Source organism: Oncorhynchus keta, chromosome 14, assembly GCF_023373465.1.
Source record: "Oncorhynchus keta strain PuntledgeMale-10-30-2019 chromosome 14, Oket_V2, whole genome shotgun sequence".
Lineage (NCBI taxonomy): Eukaryota > Metazoa > Chordata > Actinopteri > Salmoniformes > Salmonidae > Oncorhynchus > Oncorhynchus keta.
Window position 1 is genome coordinate 70,391,710 of NC_068434.1, and position 20,290 is coordinate 70,411,999.

A 20,290-nucleotide genomic window follows, 5' to 3' on the forward strand; every position below is an offset into this window, starting at 1 on the left:
GGTTCCTCAGCCAGAGCCCCATCCCAGCTGAGGTCTCATAACTGACTGACTGACTGCCAATGGCTAACACTCATCCTCACAGGGAAGACTAGCTGAAATCTCCCCATCACTCTCCCTCTCTCAGACTCTCTCCGTGACTCATCATCATCCGATTTCCTTTTGAAAGATCGAGCTGGAAATGAAATGTTATGTTCGATGAAAAGTCTTCTTGGAAGGTTGAGGAACAGGTAGGGCCAGTGTTCCTTGTAGCTTTTTGGAGAAGTAATGGAAGCACGTAACCCTCAAAGCAGCCTCAACCACATTCTCTGAAGTCAGCTGGGCTATATTTATTAATCGGTTTCACTCTGAACACCTCTAAAACTAGTGGTTAGGGATCTCTATGGGGTTGGACAGTGTTTTCATGATTCCAGTTCACAATGCCATTTTACTTGGAAAAGTTTTCTCATGAATGAAGACCTAGACTAGTCATTGCTGGGTGACCTTTGGTCATTGCTGGGTGAAGGTCTTCTATCTTGGCTTACAGAAGGAGAGTGAGAGGGGAAGTACAATAGTACATGTGTGATCCATAAGCTTTGCATAATGCATGGTAAGAGACAACCACTCCTCCACCACCTCCAGTGCTGAGAAAAGCAAAGTTAGGAGGAAAAGAATATTTCAATTGTCATGGATTTGTTTTTAGTTTGTCAGGTGAACAGGCTGTTGAAAAGTCTGCCCCCATCCCCCACACACAGTCTTTATTTGCAATCAACATTTTCATGCTATAGAAATTGGAATGGACTCTGTTTCCTTCAACTAATGATTATTTTCTTTCAAAGTGCCTTTTGTAATTCCAAATACAATACGCGTTTAATTGTCATAGCTTCCCTGAAAGGGAGAAGAAAGGACCTTGGACTCCTTTAACTCAAGTCTGTTGTTAATCTGGTATTGTTCCATTGTGAATGTTGACATCTTCACGTCACTCTGCTTTCCTTTTTGTAATGCTGTTGTCATGGTTGCGATGTAACAAGTCAGCAAAACTTGGCAGGATTGTCTTCCTTCTGACAATACATGCTGCTTCAGCTCACTATTACAAAGCTCTGAATAGACGTTGTAGGAGTTGTCTTTCTCATTGTGCTGAGCTCTGCTACATGTTGTAACACTCTCTTTCTTCTTAGGTGATCCCGGTGCAGTGACTGTCCTGTGTCATCTCTCTGCGCCCCTGTATGTCCCCTGGCCTATCATAAAGACGCTGAGCTCTGGGACTTCGCTGTTGTAGGACCCTATGGCTCTGGGCCTTCCATCCTCCTCCATGGGCCTTTGGTCACGGCTGGCTGAACGGCTGCTGCTGGGACCATTGCTGGTCCTGCTGGTGTCTGGGCTGGGCATGGCCCTTGGTCAGAGGGTTTACACCAACACATGGGCCGTCCACATCGATGGAGGACCAGACGAGGCTGACCGCATTGCCAGTAAACATGGCTTCGTCAACCATGGCAATGTGAGTTGTTGGGGATTTTTTTTACCCTCTTTTGTTTGTGTCTTTGTGGGTTTTTTGTCGAAGTGAATAATTAGGGAACATCTACTGCAGAAAGTGCTGCTCTAGACCACTTTTCTCACATTGCCTGTTAGTGCCAAAATACTTGACCCCAAATTGGCTTAAATATTTATTACACTTGGAAGTTGCCAAGCCTCCGAGGCACTCGGAACCAATTGAATTATATCACTTTACTAGAGCAGAAAAAATACTTACAGTTGAAGTCGGAAGTTTACATACACCTTAGCCAAATGCAGTTAAACTCAGTTTTTCACAATTCCTGACATTTTAATCCTATTAAAAATTCCCTGTCTTAAGTCAGTTAGGATCACCACTTTATTTTAAGAATGTGAAATGTCAGAATAATATTAGTGATTTATTTCAGCTTTTATTTCTTTCATCACATTCCCAGTGGGTCAGAAGTTTACATGCACTCAATTAGTATTTGGTAGCATTGCCTTTAAATGGTTGGGTCAAACGTTTCAGGGAGACTTCCACGAGCTTCCCACAATAAGTTGGGTGACTTTTGGCCCATTCCTCTTGACAGAGCTGGTGGAACTGAGTCAGGTAATGACTCCAACCTAAGTGTATGTAAACTTCCTAAGTGTATGTAAACTTCCAACTTCAACTGTATCTTTAAAAACATATTATGTATAGGAGTAATATTGAGAATGTTGTATGGCATTTATGTCCCATATAACTTGCACAATGCAGTGCTTCTTCTGGAGATTTAGGCTAAATATTAGTGTACCTGAGGCAGTGGTCCTTATAGAAACCCCTCTGACTGTTTAGTTTCAGTTCATCCATTCCAGAGAAATGACTCACCCAAACAGACTAAACACAGTTACCTGAATGACTACAGTATTACCTTTCTGGGTAAGATGTATTTTCTGTTACTCTCTTACTGAGAGTGGCTGACCACAACCTCCATACGAATCAAGTCACATTGTATTGGTCACATACACGTTTTTAGCAGATGTTATTGTGAGTGTAGCGAAATGGTTGAATCACACACCTGTGTGTGTCTGTAGAGATCTCTGTATCGTCCTGAAAGCTTCACTCATCTCTCTGCTTTTCATACAGCTTTTAATCTCATTGCTTAAGGGGAGGAGGCCTTCAAAGTTCGCCATATGCTCAGCCTGCTGTTTTGTTTGTGGTTAAAGAGTTCATCAGAAAATGACCTCCCTCGTCTCTCTGACATGTTACCATTCTCAACACTACCACAGTCTTCCATACTTTTCTGTTTCTTTTCAATGAAACATCCCACAAACTTATTTCTGTGGTGGTCTTCCTTTGTGGCAGATGAGAGGCAAGTCATGGTACATTTAATGTGGTGTTAACAGAACTCTTTGAACTAGCCATCAGACTCTTCCCTCTCGTCTCCTCAATGCGCTTTGTGGCATTGTTTGCAAAGCAGAGCTGTGTGTTTGTGTCAGGAACAGATGATCCGACAGGAGCTTCCTGACTGGAACGCCCAATCATAGCGTGGGTGAGATGGGACTTTGAACTATGAACTGCACGGTGCGGCTGAGGGAAGACTAACAGGCAGTGACAGGAATGGGACTCCGATCCTATGAGCAGCACCACCAGGGTTTAGGTTTTCACTGTTCCTCTCCTTCCTTCCGTTTTGAGGACAATCTATGAATAATTAAGCTCTACTTGGGATAGTTTGTTGTTGAGGCCCCAGTGGGCGGGTGTAAAGTAAATGTAAACATTTCCTGTTTCGAAGTGAGCCACTATATTCTCTGGTTGCTCCAAGACTTCAATGGGGGCATGATGAGTAGAAGTACTTAGTTTTTTTTGCCTCTGTCTTTTTTCATCCATTTCACATTTAGCTTTAATAGTTTCCTTCCTGGTTAGCCTGTATCCTGCTAGGCAACTAGATCTCATGTCTTCCAGTTAGAGATCATTCATTATGCACCTGGTTATGGGATAGATCTGTGTGTAAGATAATTATTTCGGTGACATTATAAGGTGATACCTTTTAGTCGGGGTTTTATCGTTCTGACATGACTCTCTGTAATAGTTTACATCCAGATTGGTTGTATGCTGCATACTGTGGAAATGTAGTGTCTGTGAGTCAATTTCCTTTAAAAGGCTTTTTGCTTAAAGGTCTGTTTTATACTAATGCCATGGGCAATGATGTTGATTTATCAAATAATGATCTGAACCACATAGTAAACATCAGCTTAGACCTCTTTAGAGCTCAGACTGACTCAATAAAGGTTGCAATTGAAAAAAAAATCAATCAATGGTTTCTGAAAACTTGTTAGCGAGAGAGATGAAATAAGATTGCTTAATCCCTTTGGGGAAAATATGTTGGGAAAATAACTGGGGAGGATTGTGAAATCACTAGCTAGCAAACAAACACAAAATGGTTGCAAGAAAATATGATCTTTTTTAGTTGATTTCTTTATAATTTGTTTACATTGCATCCATGAACAGATTCTATTCTGGGCTATGGGAAGGTCAGACGACCTTCCCTCCCACTGACTCCTAGGTAGTGTTTAGTGGATGTATGATGTCAGTAATTGGTAGTGGTGTGGGCTTGTCGGCTGATGTGTGGGTGACTGATTGGTCCAAATGGAAAGGGGGACCCAGTAATTCTTCCTTCTGACGGAATCTAAGGAGAGTTTAATCAGCCTGCCCTGCTGGTGTGACTGGTGACCGGCCCTCACATGTGGTAGTTAGGTTACCTCTGTTGCAGTCAGCCAACCAGGGACAGTAGTGGGTATCTGGAGGGCCCGGTAAGAGATTGTAGCTCCTTCTTCCACACCAACTGACCCCTCTTTTCCCTGTGTGATATTGACAGTAATTGAAGAGCTTGGTCGGACATGAAGCCAGGCTTCCTGCCCTGGGGCAGGCTTGTCCTGTGTGTCTCTTTTCTTTGTTGACAGATGTTAGGCCTCTACATTTTCAAGACTAGACCCCACTTCTATTCACAGGGCATCCATTTCTGATTAGGGGCCTGTATTCTGACTGTATTTCTTACCAATCATCAGGAATGTTGTTTATGCTGCGAGACGCAGAGTGCAGACTAATCAGTAATCTCACTGTGAAATGTCCAATGGCTTTGTTTTTACTGTGATTACTAGTAAGCCATTAACTATGTGTTGGCCATAAGGGAATAAGGAATCCAGACATGACCATTAGAGACACTTACTCAGACTGTTTTCAGCATACTGTGAGCTGTGTGTGGGCGTCTCTGTCTGTATGACTGCTGAGTAGATTTGTCCCATCACCATAAAGGGATCTGAACTTGTTGGAGACTTAAAAAGCTGTTTTGAGCCTAAATGGTGAAAGAAGTTTTGGGCCTCACTCGGTTGACCAGAGCCAAGTTTAGCCAAGCCTCATTGGTCAGATCAGTAACTCTACTCAGCTAATGTGCTTTACTCTGAGCTTTTGCTCTACAAAACAACACTATTTTCTCTACATGGTTATACCTGGCCCAGCCCCAGATCTACAGCGGGAAGGGACATGCTGTAATCACAACACTTCATCTTTTATAAGCTCTTGTCCTCCACTTTAGAGTTTTCAGATTCTGGAAATGGAGTCTAAAATGTAGTTACATTTTTCTCTCCGCAGCAGTGTGGTATTTGAGTCTTCTCAGACATTTAGATTACTCTTCCATTGCCCTCGGGACTCTTCTTGAGGAATAAGGCAGCCAACTCCCTCAATACTAGTGTGGCACCTTTTTTTTTCTTGGTATTTGTACCCCCTCTAATGGTATATATTTGGCCTTTCATGTTTACTCAATTGCAGTGTGCTCCAGTTAGAGGACAGAGTTGACCCTGTCATGCTGTTAGCTTTCACACTGCTAGTAAGTACTCAGTCACTGTGTGTGTGATATTATAACGCTACCACCTCCAACGTGGCTACAGGAAAACCAGTGTTTTGACATCTGCATAGGCTGTTGTAAACACATTATCTTGACACCCAGATCAGCCACCTCACTAGTAGTTTCTACATGCCTCATCCTCTGTCTCTTATCAGCTTGGTGACGCACTGTGTGACCTTAACTCTCTCAGACCCAAACCATAAACCTGCCGGGAGGAAAAGGCCATTCACAGGGTAACGTGGCATGAAACCTGCAAACGTAGAAATTCCCAGCCAATGTGTCCCCGGAAGATTGAACATCACACCTAGAGCAGCACTGACTACAGCGGTGTTTGTTTTGTGGACAAGGCAAGGCCACAAACGGCATCAGGCAAGGTTGATGACTTGATGGGCTGTTGATGCAACGTGTGCTGCCCCCTACTCATTAAAATAGACCATTAGGCAAAGGAGAGGGGACCAACTGGGCACTAAAAGTGAGGGAGCGAGGTGCTCTGTACGGCCTGCTCGGCTGAATGAAGTGTGAGATGATTGGAGTATGGTAATGAGGGGAGCAGCGATTTACATTTACGAGGAGGTGCTGGGGGAGTTGGAGGGAGGGTGCTGAACTCACCCTGGGTGGTGTGTGTGGGGGGTACGGCTGGGGGGCTCCATCCCTTTGTATTTTGAAGGCCTTCCACACTCCTCATCTCATTACCATGTGGATCAGTGTTAGTATGTGTTCATCTGCTTTATCTATCTGTATAGAAGGCTGTGGACAGAGGCCATACAGAACTATGACTACACCTTTCTACATGGAACAGTCACATCTTCAGCCAACAGTACATAGTTTGTGCAGTATCTTTCAATCACACCTGCGTTAATATGCATTAACATTAAAGGAGGTAAAACAATCATGCAGAAATATGATAATATCATCATGCAGAGATTCTCTATTGAAATAGTCATGCTTAATGATCTTCCTGATGCAGTGAGGCATCCATCACCAGTCATTGTGCAAAATACATTGTAGTAGATCTCTAATCAAAGCAGTTATTCTGCCTTCCCTGGACTGATGGTGAAGGAAATGAGGGTTGCGTGAGCAAGATCTGGTGAGGAATGGCATGCCCCAGCTGTGGTGTGGGGCTGGTGTGTGCAGGTGTTGTATTGAAGTGGAGGGAGGGAGGGCAGGGGGATCACAGGCTGCAGCTGAGGGGGTTTTACGACCCCTTGATTGTCCCTGTAGAGTTCCCCTCCACCCCTGGGACCCCGCAGCTCTGGCCCCTGGCTGCTTTTTACAGTAATGAGCCTCTGATGTCTCTGTTAAAAACACAAGCACCTTTTTCTAATTTCACTGTTAAAAGTGGATTAAATAGATGGCCAAATGGCCCGAGAATATATATATTTTTTTCGTTGTGTGCTAGAGCTCTCCGAGAATGGAGGTGTACTGCAGTAGTTTGTTTCTCAGCCTTGGGTGTTTTGCCTAAGCTCTGTGTCTGGTCTGCCTGAGACGTCTCCCACTCCCGTCGTGGCCGAGACGTCTCCCACTCCCGTCGTGGCCGAGACGCCTCCCACTCCCGTCGTGGCCGAGACGCCTCCCACTCCCGTCGTGGCCGAGACGCCTCCCACTCCCGTCGTGGCCGAGACGCCTCCCACTCCCGTCGTGGCTGAAGCTCATAAAGCCTGCGATGTTGAGGCTCGGTGTCCTGGTGTTAAACCTGTCCCTCTGCTTGAATAGTCTGCTACTTCTGGGGCTCACCTCGTCTCATGTGGTTTACTGCCCCTGTCTGGCTTAATGGTCTCATCTCTCTGGTCCTCTTTCTACCTACTCCTGATTTTCCTATCCACAGTCAATTGCTGTGATTCACCCTGGCTTTTATAACATGGGTGACCTTTTGGCACCGTCATTGGCTTTGGGGTAAGTCGAATACCAGAAGTTAAACACACTTGTATATGAAGTTGAGAGCTGTTTGAAAAGCAGTGTTTGCATGATGGATGTCACTCTTTTCTCCATCTATTTCTAGTTCCTAGGCATTTAGAACAGGTTTCTGCTGTTTTCCTTTTCGAGAAGTGTTGCAAATGTCTTGCTACTGGTGTACAGATCTTTAACAAAATCTGCCTTTCCTGTCCCATTTTCTTTTGACAACTTATTTTGATTATTTATAGACAGATGTGGGAAGGAACCTGATTAATAAATAAATGTCTCATTGTTTCCTGCACACACAGATCAAAGTAGAATCCACGATGAGGAAGTGCAAGGTGGGCTACCCTGATCAGAGAAGGTCAAATATTTTCATGATAATAAGAACAGGAGCCTCCAGTTCATTTCACTAGTTGAACCTCCAACTCTGTGCCTGTGTTGTGTTAAGAGTACTCTATCCCTTCTGTACTAAGTGGAACCACAAGGCCTAGCATTAAACCCATACATCATCTAATGGGGAAGGATGGTCTATCTCTGCCATCATGAGACAGGCTGATTCTAATCAGTACTGCTACAGACCTGCACCATGACTGGGCTTGATTAGTGTTACTGGGGGGCATTTCCATCTAAAAGGACCCATGAGCATCAACATGTGAAGTTCATAGGCTCATGTCAAATGAAGGCTTCGAGTCTATCCTTTTTGAGAAATTAAGGCATACATTTTTCAACCATTTTCCATCCTACAAATTAGGAATAAGCAAAGGCTTATTAGTAACAGAATTACTGCAATTGAATTGGCTACAATGGGAGATGATGGTAGTCACAAACCACAGTTGGGTGACCTGCTACTGTCCTCCCTTCCACTGGTGTACTGTTATGTTCAGCTCAACTTTTTTTTCTTCCTCTTTCTGTTGTCTGGTGGTCAAAGCAAGACTGTAAAAAAAGCCTGGACAACCCCTCTTTCACTTTCTTTCTCTCTCTCTGCTGCCCTCCCTCTTCTCTCACTCCAGTTAATGGGCACGTTCCTCGGCGTGTCTACTGTGAACATGTCTACTGTGATGTCCAAACTTGTGAAAAACAGATGTACATGATTGGTTCAGATTTGGTCTGGTCCGGACCAACCAAATGTGGTCTTGTTTTGGGGGCAGAGCTCATTACGATAATAGCCAGTGTAGAATAATACCCAAATATTTCTACATATTTGAAATATTTCTCCCAAATTTCTACCTTTGTGTACCAATTCAGGCTACTTCACTATGAAGGTAATGATATTCATATCCATAATTATGAATTTCTGTATAGTACAGCTCAGGGACCAATGATATAACATTTTGGTTACAAGGTGTCATGTCTTAGTTGACAACCCATTATTTCTGCAGACTTAATCTTAATTCGTAGCAGGTGGATATATTTAAGTTTTTGGAAAATTTTATTTTTCTATAATTCTTTTACCACAGTTATTCCAGAAAATGTGTTTTTGTGAACATTTCTGTGTAAATTGTTCAAAGTAGTTCTTGTGCTTAGAGTTGTATGGTTAGTTAAACTTTGAATATATGTTTTTTTTCTTTGGCATACATTTAAAAGTGAAAAATCTGAGTCAAAGCGTAATTCTGTTATTGTGTAATTGCCTTGGGAAAGATTGACATCAATTTCCTAAAGGCATGGCTAACTATGGAAAGCTAAGGCCTATACACAGCATGTAGCAAGACTGGAGGCCTATCTGTGCACAACAGGCATCCGGAGTGTTTATCTGTTAGATTTCCCATCTGTATAGTTTTCGCTCTAGACTTCTCTGTTCTGTAGTCAGAAGTCTCTCTGCTCTGTCTCCTTCCCAGTGCTTTTACATTTGTTTTCATCTTGTGGTTGTGCGACACGACAAAATACTTTTCATGCAAAGTAAACACATCCGGATGCTCATCTCTTAGCAGTTGATCTCTGGCATTGAGGACTTGGGGATTGTAAGTGCGCATTGCAGCGGTTCCAAATGTCCATGGGCATATTGTAGTGCAGTGCCAGAACTCCCTGCACCGACTGTAAATCACCAGGCCTGGTGCCACTGAGGACAGATGAATGCTTGCCGCTGCAGAAAAACACTATGTAAGCAGCCACACACACTATGTTCACTGAAGTTGGTTTTAAATAGCTTTGCCATGTCTCAAATCGGACAGAGGGGAATCTTGAAATATAATCCAGTGTTCATGGGAACTGTGTGTTTCCAACTCTTCAAGTCTCTCTACTAGCTGCTGGACCTGAGCCACTCCACCAGCCATAAATCATCTGTGACCCTTTTTGTTTTACTCTTGATGCTTTCTCTAGCCCCCTAAAATCTAGCTATAGTTAATGTGGAACAGAACCTCAGGCTCGAATAGGAGATGCTGGACTCACACAGCCCATAATTGGTCCCTGGGGAGCCTAGGTTATTGACTGGGAGTCAACAGGGGTTTGAAGTGATTTGCTGGAGAATGAGGAAGTTATTGGGTGAGGGTGACAGGGAGAAAATGGCATGCTGATGGTCTTTGAGGCACCACTAGGCAGAATTCAGCTCGACCACACAAAGGTGCTTTCTCCTGTGCACAGCACCAGTTCAGGTCCTAAACATAACCGAACTCACCGCTATCATGCTCCCTCACCCCTCTTCATACAACCTCTCTCAAACACAAACTCCTCTTCAACCCCTACTCCCCCTTTCCTCTCACAGCCTGAACACAAGGACTCTCATGATATGGTTTCTTGGAGAAACTGTTAGCGCCCAGTGTGGTAAGGTGACTTTGTTGGCTTACGAGTTACCACTCCCTTGGTTGGAGAGACTGTATTGGAAACACTTTGGCTATAGATCTGCTGTGGTAAATATTGCATTATGGCTTTGCAGTGTTTTGTAACATGGCATACTTGTGCAATCGCTGTGTCAATCTTTAACAGGCCTGTGACTGTGCTGTGGACTCGGCTGTGGCCTACTTTAGCCAATGAGAGCTGACGTGTCTAAGGGAGCGTGCTGCTTCTATACAGCCAGAGCAGGATGCCTCTTAGACTCCGTAGCTTTGAAGTGCTGTAATGATATCACCGCGACCGTGGCTCTTAGCCCTAACCATGGGAGTTGGCCCTTTTGAGATGGATGGTCTCGTAGTGTCGAAATGAGACTTAGTCCTCCCACTTCTTTGGTGGTTAACAGATGACCTCTGCATTGTCTGTGGCCTTTGTTGCTCCCTATAGATGAGTGCTGCGCCCCCTGACATCCATGACACTGTAAAGATATTAATCAGTGTCTCTGGCATCTTGCGAATGGTGTGATCAACTCTGTTTTGGTCCAGAGTTTGAGTTGAGGCATGAGACATTTTGATGGTTTTGGAACACGTATAACTTTTCGTAACCTTTTTGGTGATGAGCCTGAAGGCAGAGCATTATTTAAGAGGTAAATTACCTTTCATCATCTGCAGAACTACCCTCAACTTGGCCCGTGAGAACAGTCAGTAGTTGGGGTGGAAACGTTTTGCATTGCAAAAGCAGCTTTTGTTTGGCGCTGCTTAAAGAGACATGACCTGAGTATGATGTAAACCTCTGGACAGAGCCGGGCTGGGATGGCCGCACCCCGACTCCCAAACAGAAACATTTTCTCCTGAAAGCCAGGCTGTCAGCAGGCAGCCATCTGGAGCCTACATCAGGAGTGGACACCCAGATTGCCAGGGACCAGAGAGGGGCCATGGGAGCCAGGGACCAGAGAGGGAGCCAGGGACCAGAGAGGGGCCATGGGAGCCAGGGACCAGAGACCAGAGAGGGGCCATGGCAGCCAGGGCCAGAGAGGGAGCCAGGGACCAGAGAGGGGCCATGGGAGCCAGGGACCAGAGAGGGGCCATGGGAGCCAGGGACCAGAGAGGGGCCATGGGAGCCAGGGACCAGAGAGGGGCCATGGGAGCCAGGGACCAGAGAGGGGCCATGGGAGCCAGGGACCAGAGGGGCCATGGGAGCCAGGGACCAGAGAGGGGCCATGGGAGCCAGGGACCAGAGAGGGGCCATGGGAGCCAGGGACCAGAGAGGGGCCATGGGAGCCAGGGACCAGAGAGGGGCCATGGGAGCCAGGGACCAGAGAGGGGCCATGGGAGCCAGGGACCAGAGAGGGGCCATGGGAGCCAGGGACCAGAGAGGGAGCCAGGGACCAGAGAGGGGCCATGGGAACTCCAGTCTCTATTAATCCCCTGCTCTCCCGCAGGACAGGGATGGGTCAGGGCAGAAGGACTGAGGTGAACCACTCGCAGGTCACAAGGGCTGTAACCAGAGCCAGATGTACTGAGGGGACACAAATATACACTGACAATAGGCCTACATCCATTTTGGGATTTGTATTATTTTTCTTAACTTTATTTTTATGTAGATAAAGTTGTCCTAATAGCAGGAGTGTTTGCTAATGATTTAATCAATTGTTTTTCCAACTTAGTCTGTCTATTCAACTTTCTACATCTCCTCTCCTAGATGCGTGGGTGTGTAGAATGCTATAGGCTATGGCACTTTGGTAAAAAAAAATATTATATGTGGACATTATTTTATAAATGCAAGCTTTCATTGCCTCCCAGCAAAGAAATAAATCAGTCTTAAAAAATAAAATAAAAATAATTTTTCAACAGCAGTCAACAAGGTTGTTCTGGCTCTGTGGCCTATAATGTACTTATGTTATGTCATGGATAATGCTCCAATCCTCTCCAACTTGGCATGGTATAATTTGATACTGAATTGTTTCTAAATTTATAGACTAATCAATGCTGATCAGGCCCGGTCCTGGCCGATATGTCGCCCTAGGCGAGATGAAGAAAAATTGCAGCCCTACTAGCCGTGCCAAGTAAAATAGTAGCCTACGCTATACAGTGCCGGCCTGTAATACATTTTTGCGATTGCCCATGAGGTAGCCTAGCTTTTGAAAATCAGGCAATTTAATGTTAATCCCTGTCATTTGGTTACATTAATTTCTGTTAATGCATGTGTTATTTACAGTTCTCACGCTTGCTGTGTGCAAAATGTAGGAAAGTGCCCAATTGACAATGTCTGATTTCTTTCATAACTTACCTCCTCCACCATTAATAAGCTGAGCTTCCCAGTCATTTTTTCTTCACCTCACAGAATGTTAATGTCTGTTTTTTCACATCTACTGCAAAAGATACTTCCTTAGTATTTGAAAGATCTTTCCAACACTCCCGGGCCTCTAATCACCAAGCCTCCTTGTGAAAGCTAAATATCATGATCTGATGATTCCATATATCCAGTGGAAACGTCATGAAAAAAAACAGCCATCTGTCCCGAGCTCACTGGTGCGGGAAACTCTGAAGGCCAAGAAATAGCTAGTTGTATACAATGTTTCAAGTTTCCTAGCACCAGCTTCTGGCTGGACCCAGTTGATGATGTTATACAATGTTGCACTTCACTAGCAATAGCTCAAGTCAAAGTGAGGCAGGGAGGTGAAATAGAGAGATGAACCAGAATTTTCAACATGATATTTTCTGTTTTTATTTGCCTGCTTTAGGGTTGACGATGGCAGTTATAGGTCTACTGCTGCACTGGCCTATATGTTATCTCTGACTTCCTTGTGTTCATTTCTTTAGCCTCCAATGGACCACAGTCTATCAGTGGGTCCAAATGGCAGAGGCTGGTGCTCCCACCTGAGTTGAATTTGAACTTTTAGATTTTTATGATTAACCACATGACAATGATTTTTGAGAAATACAAACGTTATTTGAAATGACACAATAATGCACACAATAAATAATCATAATTGTCACGCAGATCGGTAAAAATGGTAGGATAAATTGTAAGCTTTTCCAAACTTCCCCTGAGAAGAACCTGCGTCCATCAAAGCCACCAGCATATGTCAGACACAAGCAAATATTTCTAATTTCCTTAAAACGAGTGAAAAAACCTAGGCCTGCCTTAGGCTTTCCGGATAGGCTATAAGGGAATAGATTGACAAGGAAAGTATGAAGGCAACAGCTATGCTGTAGTATGAAGGTGAAATTTATGACAATTAAAATCGAAACAAATACATGCAACATGTCCATAGCCTATTTATCAACGATGCTAATTATTGAGGGGAAGTATGTTGGAATATTTTTTTAAATACTGTTAGGAAATATAATAATCTGGATGTAAAAATAATTGGGGGGTGACTGTTGATTTACTTTGAAGTGAAGACAAAATGGCTGAGAAGGCCAGCTTATTAGTGGTGGTGAGTTTAGACAATCAGACATCCCTAAATGGGCACTTTCCTACATTTTGACATTTGCGAGAAGCACTTGCATGCTCAGGCGCACGTGCTCCGTCAACATTAACGAGACAGAGAAACCAGACACATGCTCACATGGAGCATGTAAATGATGGTATGAAATAAACCAAAACTGCTGGGTAAGTTGGGAATAGTTACAGAGGAGAGGGGATGAATGAGCCAATTGGAAGCTGGGGATGGTATGAGGGCCAGATTGGGAATTTAGCCAGGACACCGGGGTTAACACCCATACTCTTACGTGCCATGGGCTCTTTATTGACCACAGTCAGGCCACCCATTTAACGTCCCAGTCGAAAGATGGCATCCTACACAGGGCAATGTTTCCAATCACTGCCCTGGGGCATTGGGGTAATTATTTTAGGCCTGAGGAAAGAGTGCCCCCTACTGGGCCTCCAGCATCTGCTCTTCTGACCACCCTGCTTAGCTTCAGAGGCAAGCCAGCAGAGGGATGCAGGGTGGTATGCTGCTGAACAGTTTCCTGTGTGTATCAAGAATGGTCCACCACCCAAAGGGCTTCAAGCCAACTTTACGTAACTGTGGGAAGCATTGGAGTCAACATGGGCCAGCATCCCCGTGGAACGCTTTCGACACCTGGTAATGTCCATTCCCCGACAAACTGAGGCTGTTACGAGGGCAAAAGGGGAGGGGTGCCACTCAATATTAGGAAGGTGTACCTAATGTTTGGTATACTCGGTGTCTGCACATTCAGAAGGTTTCCTGAAATAGCCTGTCTCGACTCCATCTCTTTAATAAGAATCAAATGCTCCTGTCAGGATTTAATCTGTTTTCAGTGGCTAATGGTACATTATGTCTGTCATTATGGTGTCCTCTCTTTGAAGAACATATGCCACTGCAATCAAATGACCGCAGCAGCAGGATTTGTGACGCAAATATTTTTGGAAAAGAGGAAGAAATCCCACCGGACCTCGTTTTAATAATTTTGTGCATCGAAATAGGATCTGTATTAAAAAAATGTATATGCAGAAAAGCTAACTGACGAGGACCCCCCGCCCCCCAATTATCATAACATAACATAACATGTACAGTGGGGCAAAAAAGTATTTAGTCAGCCGCCAATTGTGCAAGTTCTCCCACTTAAAAAGATGAGGCCTGTAATTTTCATCATAGGTACACTTCAACTATGACAGACAAAATGAAAAAAGAATCCAGAAAATCACATTGTAGGATTTGTTATGAATTTATTTGCAAATTATGTTGGAAAATAAGTATTTGGTCAATAACAAAAGTTTATCTCAATACTTTGTTATATACCCTTTGTTGGCAATGACAGAGGTCAAACGTTTTCTGTAAGTCTTCACAAGGTTTTCACACACTGTTGCTGGTATTTTGGCCCATTCCTCCATGCAGATATCCTCTAGAGCAGTGATGTTTTTGGGCTGTTGCTGGGCAACACGGACTTTCAATTCCCTCCCAAAGATTTTCTATGGGGTTGAGATCTGGAGACTGGCTAGGCCACTCCAGGACCTTGAAATGCTTCTTACGAAGCCACGCCTTCATTGCCCGGGCGGTGTGTTTGGGATCATTGTCATGCTGAAAGACCCAGCCACGTTTCATCTTCAATGTCCTTGCTGATAGTAGGCTTTGTTACTTTGGTCCCAGCTCTCTGCAGGTCCTTCACTAGGTCTCCCCGTGTGGTACTGGGATTTTTGCTCACTGTTCTTGTGATCATTTTGACCCCACGGGGTGAGATCTTGCGTGGTGCTCAGATCGAGGGAGATTATCAGTGGTCTTGTATGTCTTCCATTTCCTAATAATTGCTCCCACAGTTGATTTCTTCAAACCAAGCTGCTTACCTATTGCAGATTCAGTCTTTCCAGCCTGGTGCAGGTCTACAATTTTGTTTCTGGTGTCCTTTGACAGCACTTTGGTCTTGGCCATAGTGGAGTTTGGAGTGTGACTGTTTGAGGTTGTGGACAGGTCTTTTATACTGATAACAAGTTCAAACAGGTGCCATTAATACAGGTAACAAGTGGAGGACAGAGGAGCCTCTTAAAGAAGTTACGGGTCTGTGAGAGCCAGAAATCTTGCTTGTTTGTAGGTGACCAAATACTTATTTTCCTCCATAATGTGATTTTCTGGATTTTATTTCTTCTCATTTTGTCTGTCATAGTTGAAGTGTACCTATGATGAAAATTACAAGCTTGCACAATTGGTGGCTGACTAAATACTTTTTTGCCCCATTAGACGGTAGTAGTAGACCTACAAATACATTAGATGGAGTCAAGGTTACAAAGAAGCTGAGATGAATCACCCAAACCTCTTAGTAGATACACTACATGGCCAAAAGTATGTGGACACCCGCTGGTCGAACATATAAAAAAAAATCATGGGCATTAATATGGAGTTGTTCCCACTTTTGCTGCTATAACAGCTTCTGCTCTTCTGGGAATGCTTTCCACTAGATTTTTGAACGTTGCTGCGGGTCGTGCTTCCATTCAGCCACAAGACCATTCGTGAGGTCAGGCACTGATGTTGGGAGTTTAGGCCTGGCTCGCAGTCACGTTCCAATTAGTCCCAAAGGTGTTTGATGGAGTTGAGGTCAGGGCTCTGTGCAGGCCAGTGAAGTTCTTCCACACCGATCTCGACAAACCATTTCTGTATGGACCACGGTTTGTGCATGGGGGCATTGTCATGCTGAAACAGGAAAGGGCCTTCAAACTGTTGCCACAAAGTTGGAAGCACAGAATCGATTAGAATGTCATTGTATGCTGTAGCGTTTAGATTTCCCTTGACTGGAACTAAGGGGCCTTGCCTGGACCATGAAAAACAGCCCTAGACCATAATTCCTCCTCCACCAAACTGTACAGTTGGCACTATGCATTCGGGGAGGTGGAGTTCTCCTGGAATCTGCCAAATCCAGATTTGTCCGTCGCACTGCCAGATGGTGAAGCGTGATTCATCACTCCAGAGAACTAGTTTCCACTGCTCCAGAGTCCAGTAGCTGCAAGCTTTACACCATTCCAGCCGAAGCTTGGTATTGCACATGCTAATCTTATGCTTGTGTGCGGCTACTTGGCCATGGAAACCCAATTCATGACGCTCCCGATGAACAGTTCTTGTGCTGAAGTTGCTTCCAGAGGCAGTTTGGAACTCGGTATTGAGTGTTGCGACCAAGGACAAACTATTTTTACGTGCTTCAGCACTCGGCGGTCCCATTCTATGAACTCGTGTGGCCTACCACTTTGCTGCTGAGCCATTATTGCTCCTAGACATTTCCCCTTCACAATAACAGCACGTAACAGTTGACCAGGGCAGAATTTGACAGTCACTGAGCTATTCAGTACGGCAATTTTACTTGCAATATTTCACTATGGAGATTGCATGAATGTGTGCTCGATTAAAAATATATATATAATTTTATACACCTGTCAGCAAAGGTTGTGGCGGAAATGACCGAATCCAACAAATTTGAAGTGGTGTCCACATAATTTTGTCCATGTGTTTGTCAGTCAGAGTATCAGAAAAGTTCCCATGCTACAGAGACATGAGAATTCTGCTGAAGCTTGTTTTTAATACTCTGAGCTGTTGAAATTAAAAACTATCAATCACACTGAAACACTTTTAAAAGGATATTCCTCAATAAATATTTGGTTGTGAAGGATACAGTGTGTGGGAAGGGAAAGTTGGTGTCTTTTTGTTTCTGGCAGCTGGAACTGGGTTCATTGTTCACTGTTGTGCAAGCGCTCAGGGAAATGGTGTCGACTGGCGTTCAGCAGATTGAATAACTCCTGTAGGTCGCTGGTGCATGTGGCTGGATCTAATGTCACGGACCGTCTACCCGGGACAGGAACTGCTGCCCTCAACCAGGTCCGCTTGAAACCCTGCCTGTCAGCCATCCCCTGCATGACCCAGTCTCTCACTTTACACTGGCCAGCCAGGTAGACACACACACTCTGACTGTCGGAGGTGGAGCGACCACTTGGTGTGTTTTCAAAAGGTTAACGCTTAGATCAGATAAGCCTTTTACAATGAAAACAATGAAGTCTCCCTTTAAAAGCCTTTTAACCAGTGTAAAGGTTGTGGTGGTGTAGGAGGAATGTTTTTATGACTGCTGGTCATAAATGGTGTTTCCTTGTAATAGGAGTCATGGTGGTGCGTGTGGGTATCAGATCTTAGTGTAGATTTGAGCTGTCTGCTCAGCACCTCTCTGTAACGTTGTAGCAGAGTAGCTGGGCTCACATTTCAGCTCTCCGGTCATCATTACCACAGAGAAATGTAACCTGGGTATCATTTTCTTCTGGGCTTATTGTGTTATGGACGTGTTGCTGCTTTATTGTAACATCATGAATGAATCAACAGGTCATACATTGCATTACATGCTCTTACACCACATACACACACACAGGCCTGTGTTGTAAGGATTAGTCATGCCATGCTGTGGGTCTCTGGTCTCATCCTGCCCACTGCCAACACCCCAGAGAAGGCTGCTGTAGCCACACTGATACTGGCTTCCTCCCTACTTGTTACACTGTCTCCCTATCTCTTCCCCCACTCTCCACCTCTCTCCTCTTACCTCTCTCTCCCGCTCTCCACCTCTCTCTCCTCTTACCTCTCTCTCTCCCGCTCTCCACCTCTCTCTCCTCTTACCTCTCTCTCTCCCGCTCTCCACCTCTCTCTCCTCTTACCTCTCTCTCTCCCGCTCTCCACCTCTCTCTCCTCTTACCTCTCTCTCTCCCGCTCTCCACCTCTCTCTCCTCTTACCTTCTCTCTCCCGCTCTCCACCTCTCTCTCCTCTTACCTCTCTCTCTCCCGCTCTCCACCTCTCTCTCCTCTTACCTCTCTCTCTCCCGCTCTCCACCTCTCTCTCCTCTTACCTCTCTCTCTCCCGCTCTCCACCTCTCTCTCCTCTTACCTCTCTCTCTCCCGCTCTCCACCTCTCTCTCCTCTTACCTCTCTCTCTCCCGCTCTCCACCTGTCTCTCTCCTCTTACCTCTCTCTCTCCCGCTCTCCACCTGTCTCTCTCCTCTTACCTCTCTCTCTCCCGCTCTCCACCTGTCTCTCTCCTCTTACCTCTCTCTCTCCCGCTCTCCACCTGTCTCTCTCCCTGACACCAACAAGACTCACCCTCCTCATCTCTATTCTCAACTTCACTCTTCTCCCCTTTCCTTGCTCTTCCCCATCTTGTCCCCTATCATCTTCCCTTGATCATTTCACTTCCCTCTGACTCCTAGTCACATCATACACATCACGCTGTTACCGCCACTGTAAACTAGACTTTGATTTGTTTTTCTATGGTTCCAGTAATGTCTTGGTATTGTGCCAACTCCACAGAAATCATTATTTTAGAGGTCATTCACTCCTGAGTACACAAACTGTACAGTAGTTTATTTAATTCAGTGTTTCTTTTTGAGTGTGTTTGAGTCTTAGTGCCTTGTCGTGCAGTCATTAGACTGCCGAATTAAGCTGGCAGCTTAGTCAGGATGCGACTTGGTTCTGTTCCTCTGAATTCTCATTACATTTCACTAGAAAGCTTTGATATGGTTTTGATCTTGAGAGCACAGTGACTCACAAGAAAGTCAGGAACCCAGTCACTAAACATACCAGTAAAAACAGCTTGTATGATCTCTGAGGCTGTATATCTGTTGCTGTGGGGTAGTTAGTGTACGTGGGTGTTTGTCTCTTGGTCTTTTTACAGTATCGGTTGCAGTGATACATTTGACTGCTCGTGAATATTTTATTATCAGAGATGCAGGTTTTCCATGAAGGGACCACAACCCCCCCCTTTTGTTTTATCAGTTGTTAATGAAAGTTGACTCTCCACTCCACATGAGAAAATTGCTTTGAAGACTGGACTCATGTTCCCTGTTTGATTTTTTATTTATGAAATACACTCATAACTTCGCTATGACAGCAATATATTTAGATTACTTTGCATTTGTCTGGGCTTGCTAGCAGTAGCCAATAGCCAGCCAGTAGCCCTGGGTGGATAATTGCACCCTGGGAGTTAAAATGCACTCTGGCAATTGTAGTATGCTGTGTAAAATCCATTGAATTTCTATGGTGTGTAGACTATTGCAATAAAGAAGCTTCAGAAATGAGCTTCAGAGTTTGTTGTTTTGGAACTAAACTATTCATTTAATACAATAAATGATTTAGCTCGAATTAATAATGAATTGTATGTCTAATGAATTTAATTTGACCAAATATTATGGCCATGCGCAAATGAACCGTAATATGTAGCAAATTACATTTTAAAACAGATGTAATTGTACAATTATTTTTGCATGAGTCTCAGATATGACTTTGCATAAGGAAAATGTTACATTCTTCTGTTATTTAATGTTTATTTTTTTTTTTTTAAGAAGTTATAATAGAAGATATTATATTTGGTCTTTTAGTTGTTATCAACATATTGTTAAATGTTTAAATAAAGCCCTGTGGTTTATTCTGTGACTTTAGTTAATACGCATTCTTTTTTTTGCCGAGGTATGTCTTCGGCATCCAATATCATTTTTGTATCAGATATCATTTCGGTATCAAGTATTGTAATACAAACCTGGTATCAGTATCGAAGTCAAAATTCTGGTTTAGCGGTTATGACAGTTATTTTCATGACAGTTTTCATATCAGCTGTACACAGCCCATCTGTAAATAGCCCATCCAATCTAAATCAAATCAAATGTATTTGTCACATACACATGGTTAGCAGATGTTAATGTGAGTGTAGTGAAATGCTTGTGCTTCTACTTCCGAATGCAGTAATAACGAACGAGTAATCTAACCTAACAATTCCAAACACAAGTGTAAAGGGATAAAGAATATA

The 20,290-nt window shown here is 44.1% G+C and overlaps 1 protein-coding gene across 3 annotated transcripts in view; it reads left to right on the forward strand.

Moving 5' to 3' along the window:
* LOC118393914 (furin-1) overlaps positions 1–20,290 on the forward strand; it is a 97,360-nt gene that overhangs the window by 4,048 nt on the left and 73,022 nt on the right. For all 3 annotated transcript variants that reach the window (XR_004827653.2, XM_035787119.2, XM_035787120.2), the window contains exon 2: positions 1,155–1,474. Coding sequence is in view for 2 of the 3 variants with exons in the window: in XM_035787119.2 (XP_035643012.1) it covers positions 1,262–1,474 (213 nt within the window). In the remaining variant the exon portion in view is untranslated. The remainder of the gene's footprint in view (positions 1–1,154; positions 1,475–20,290) is intronic.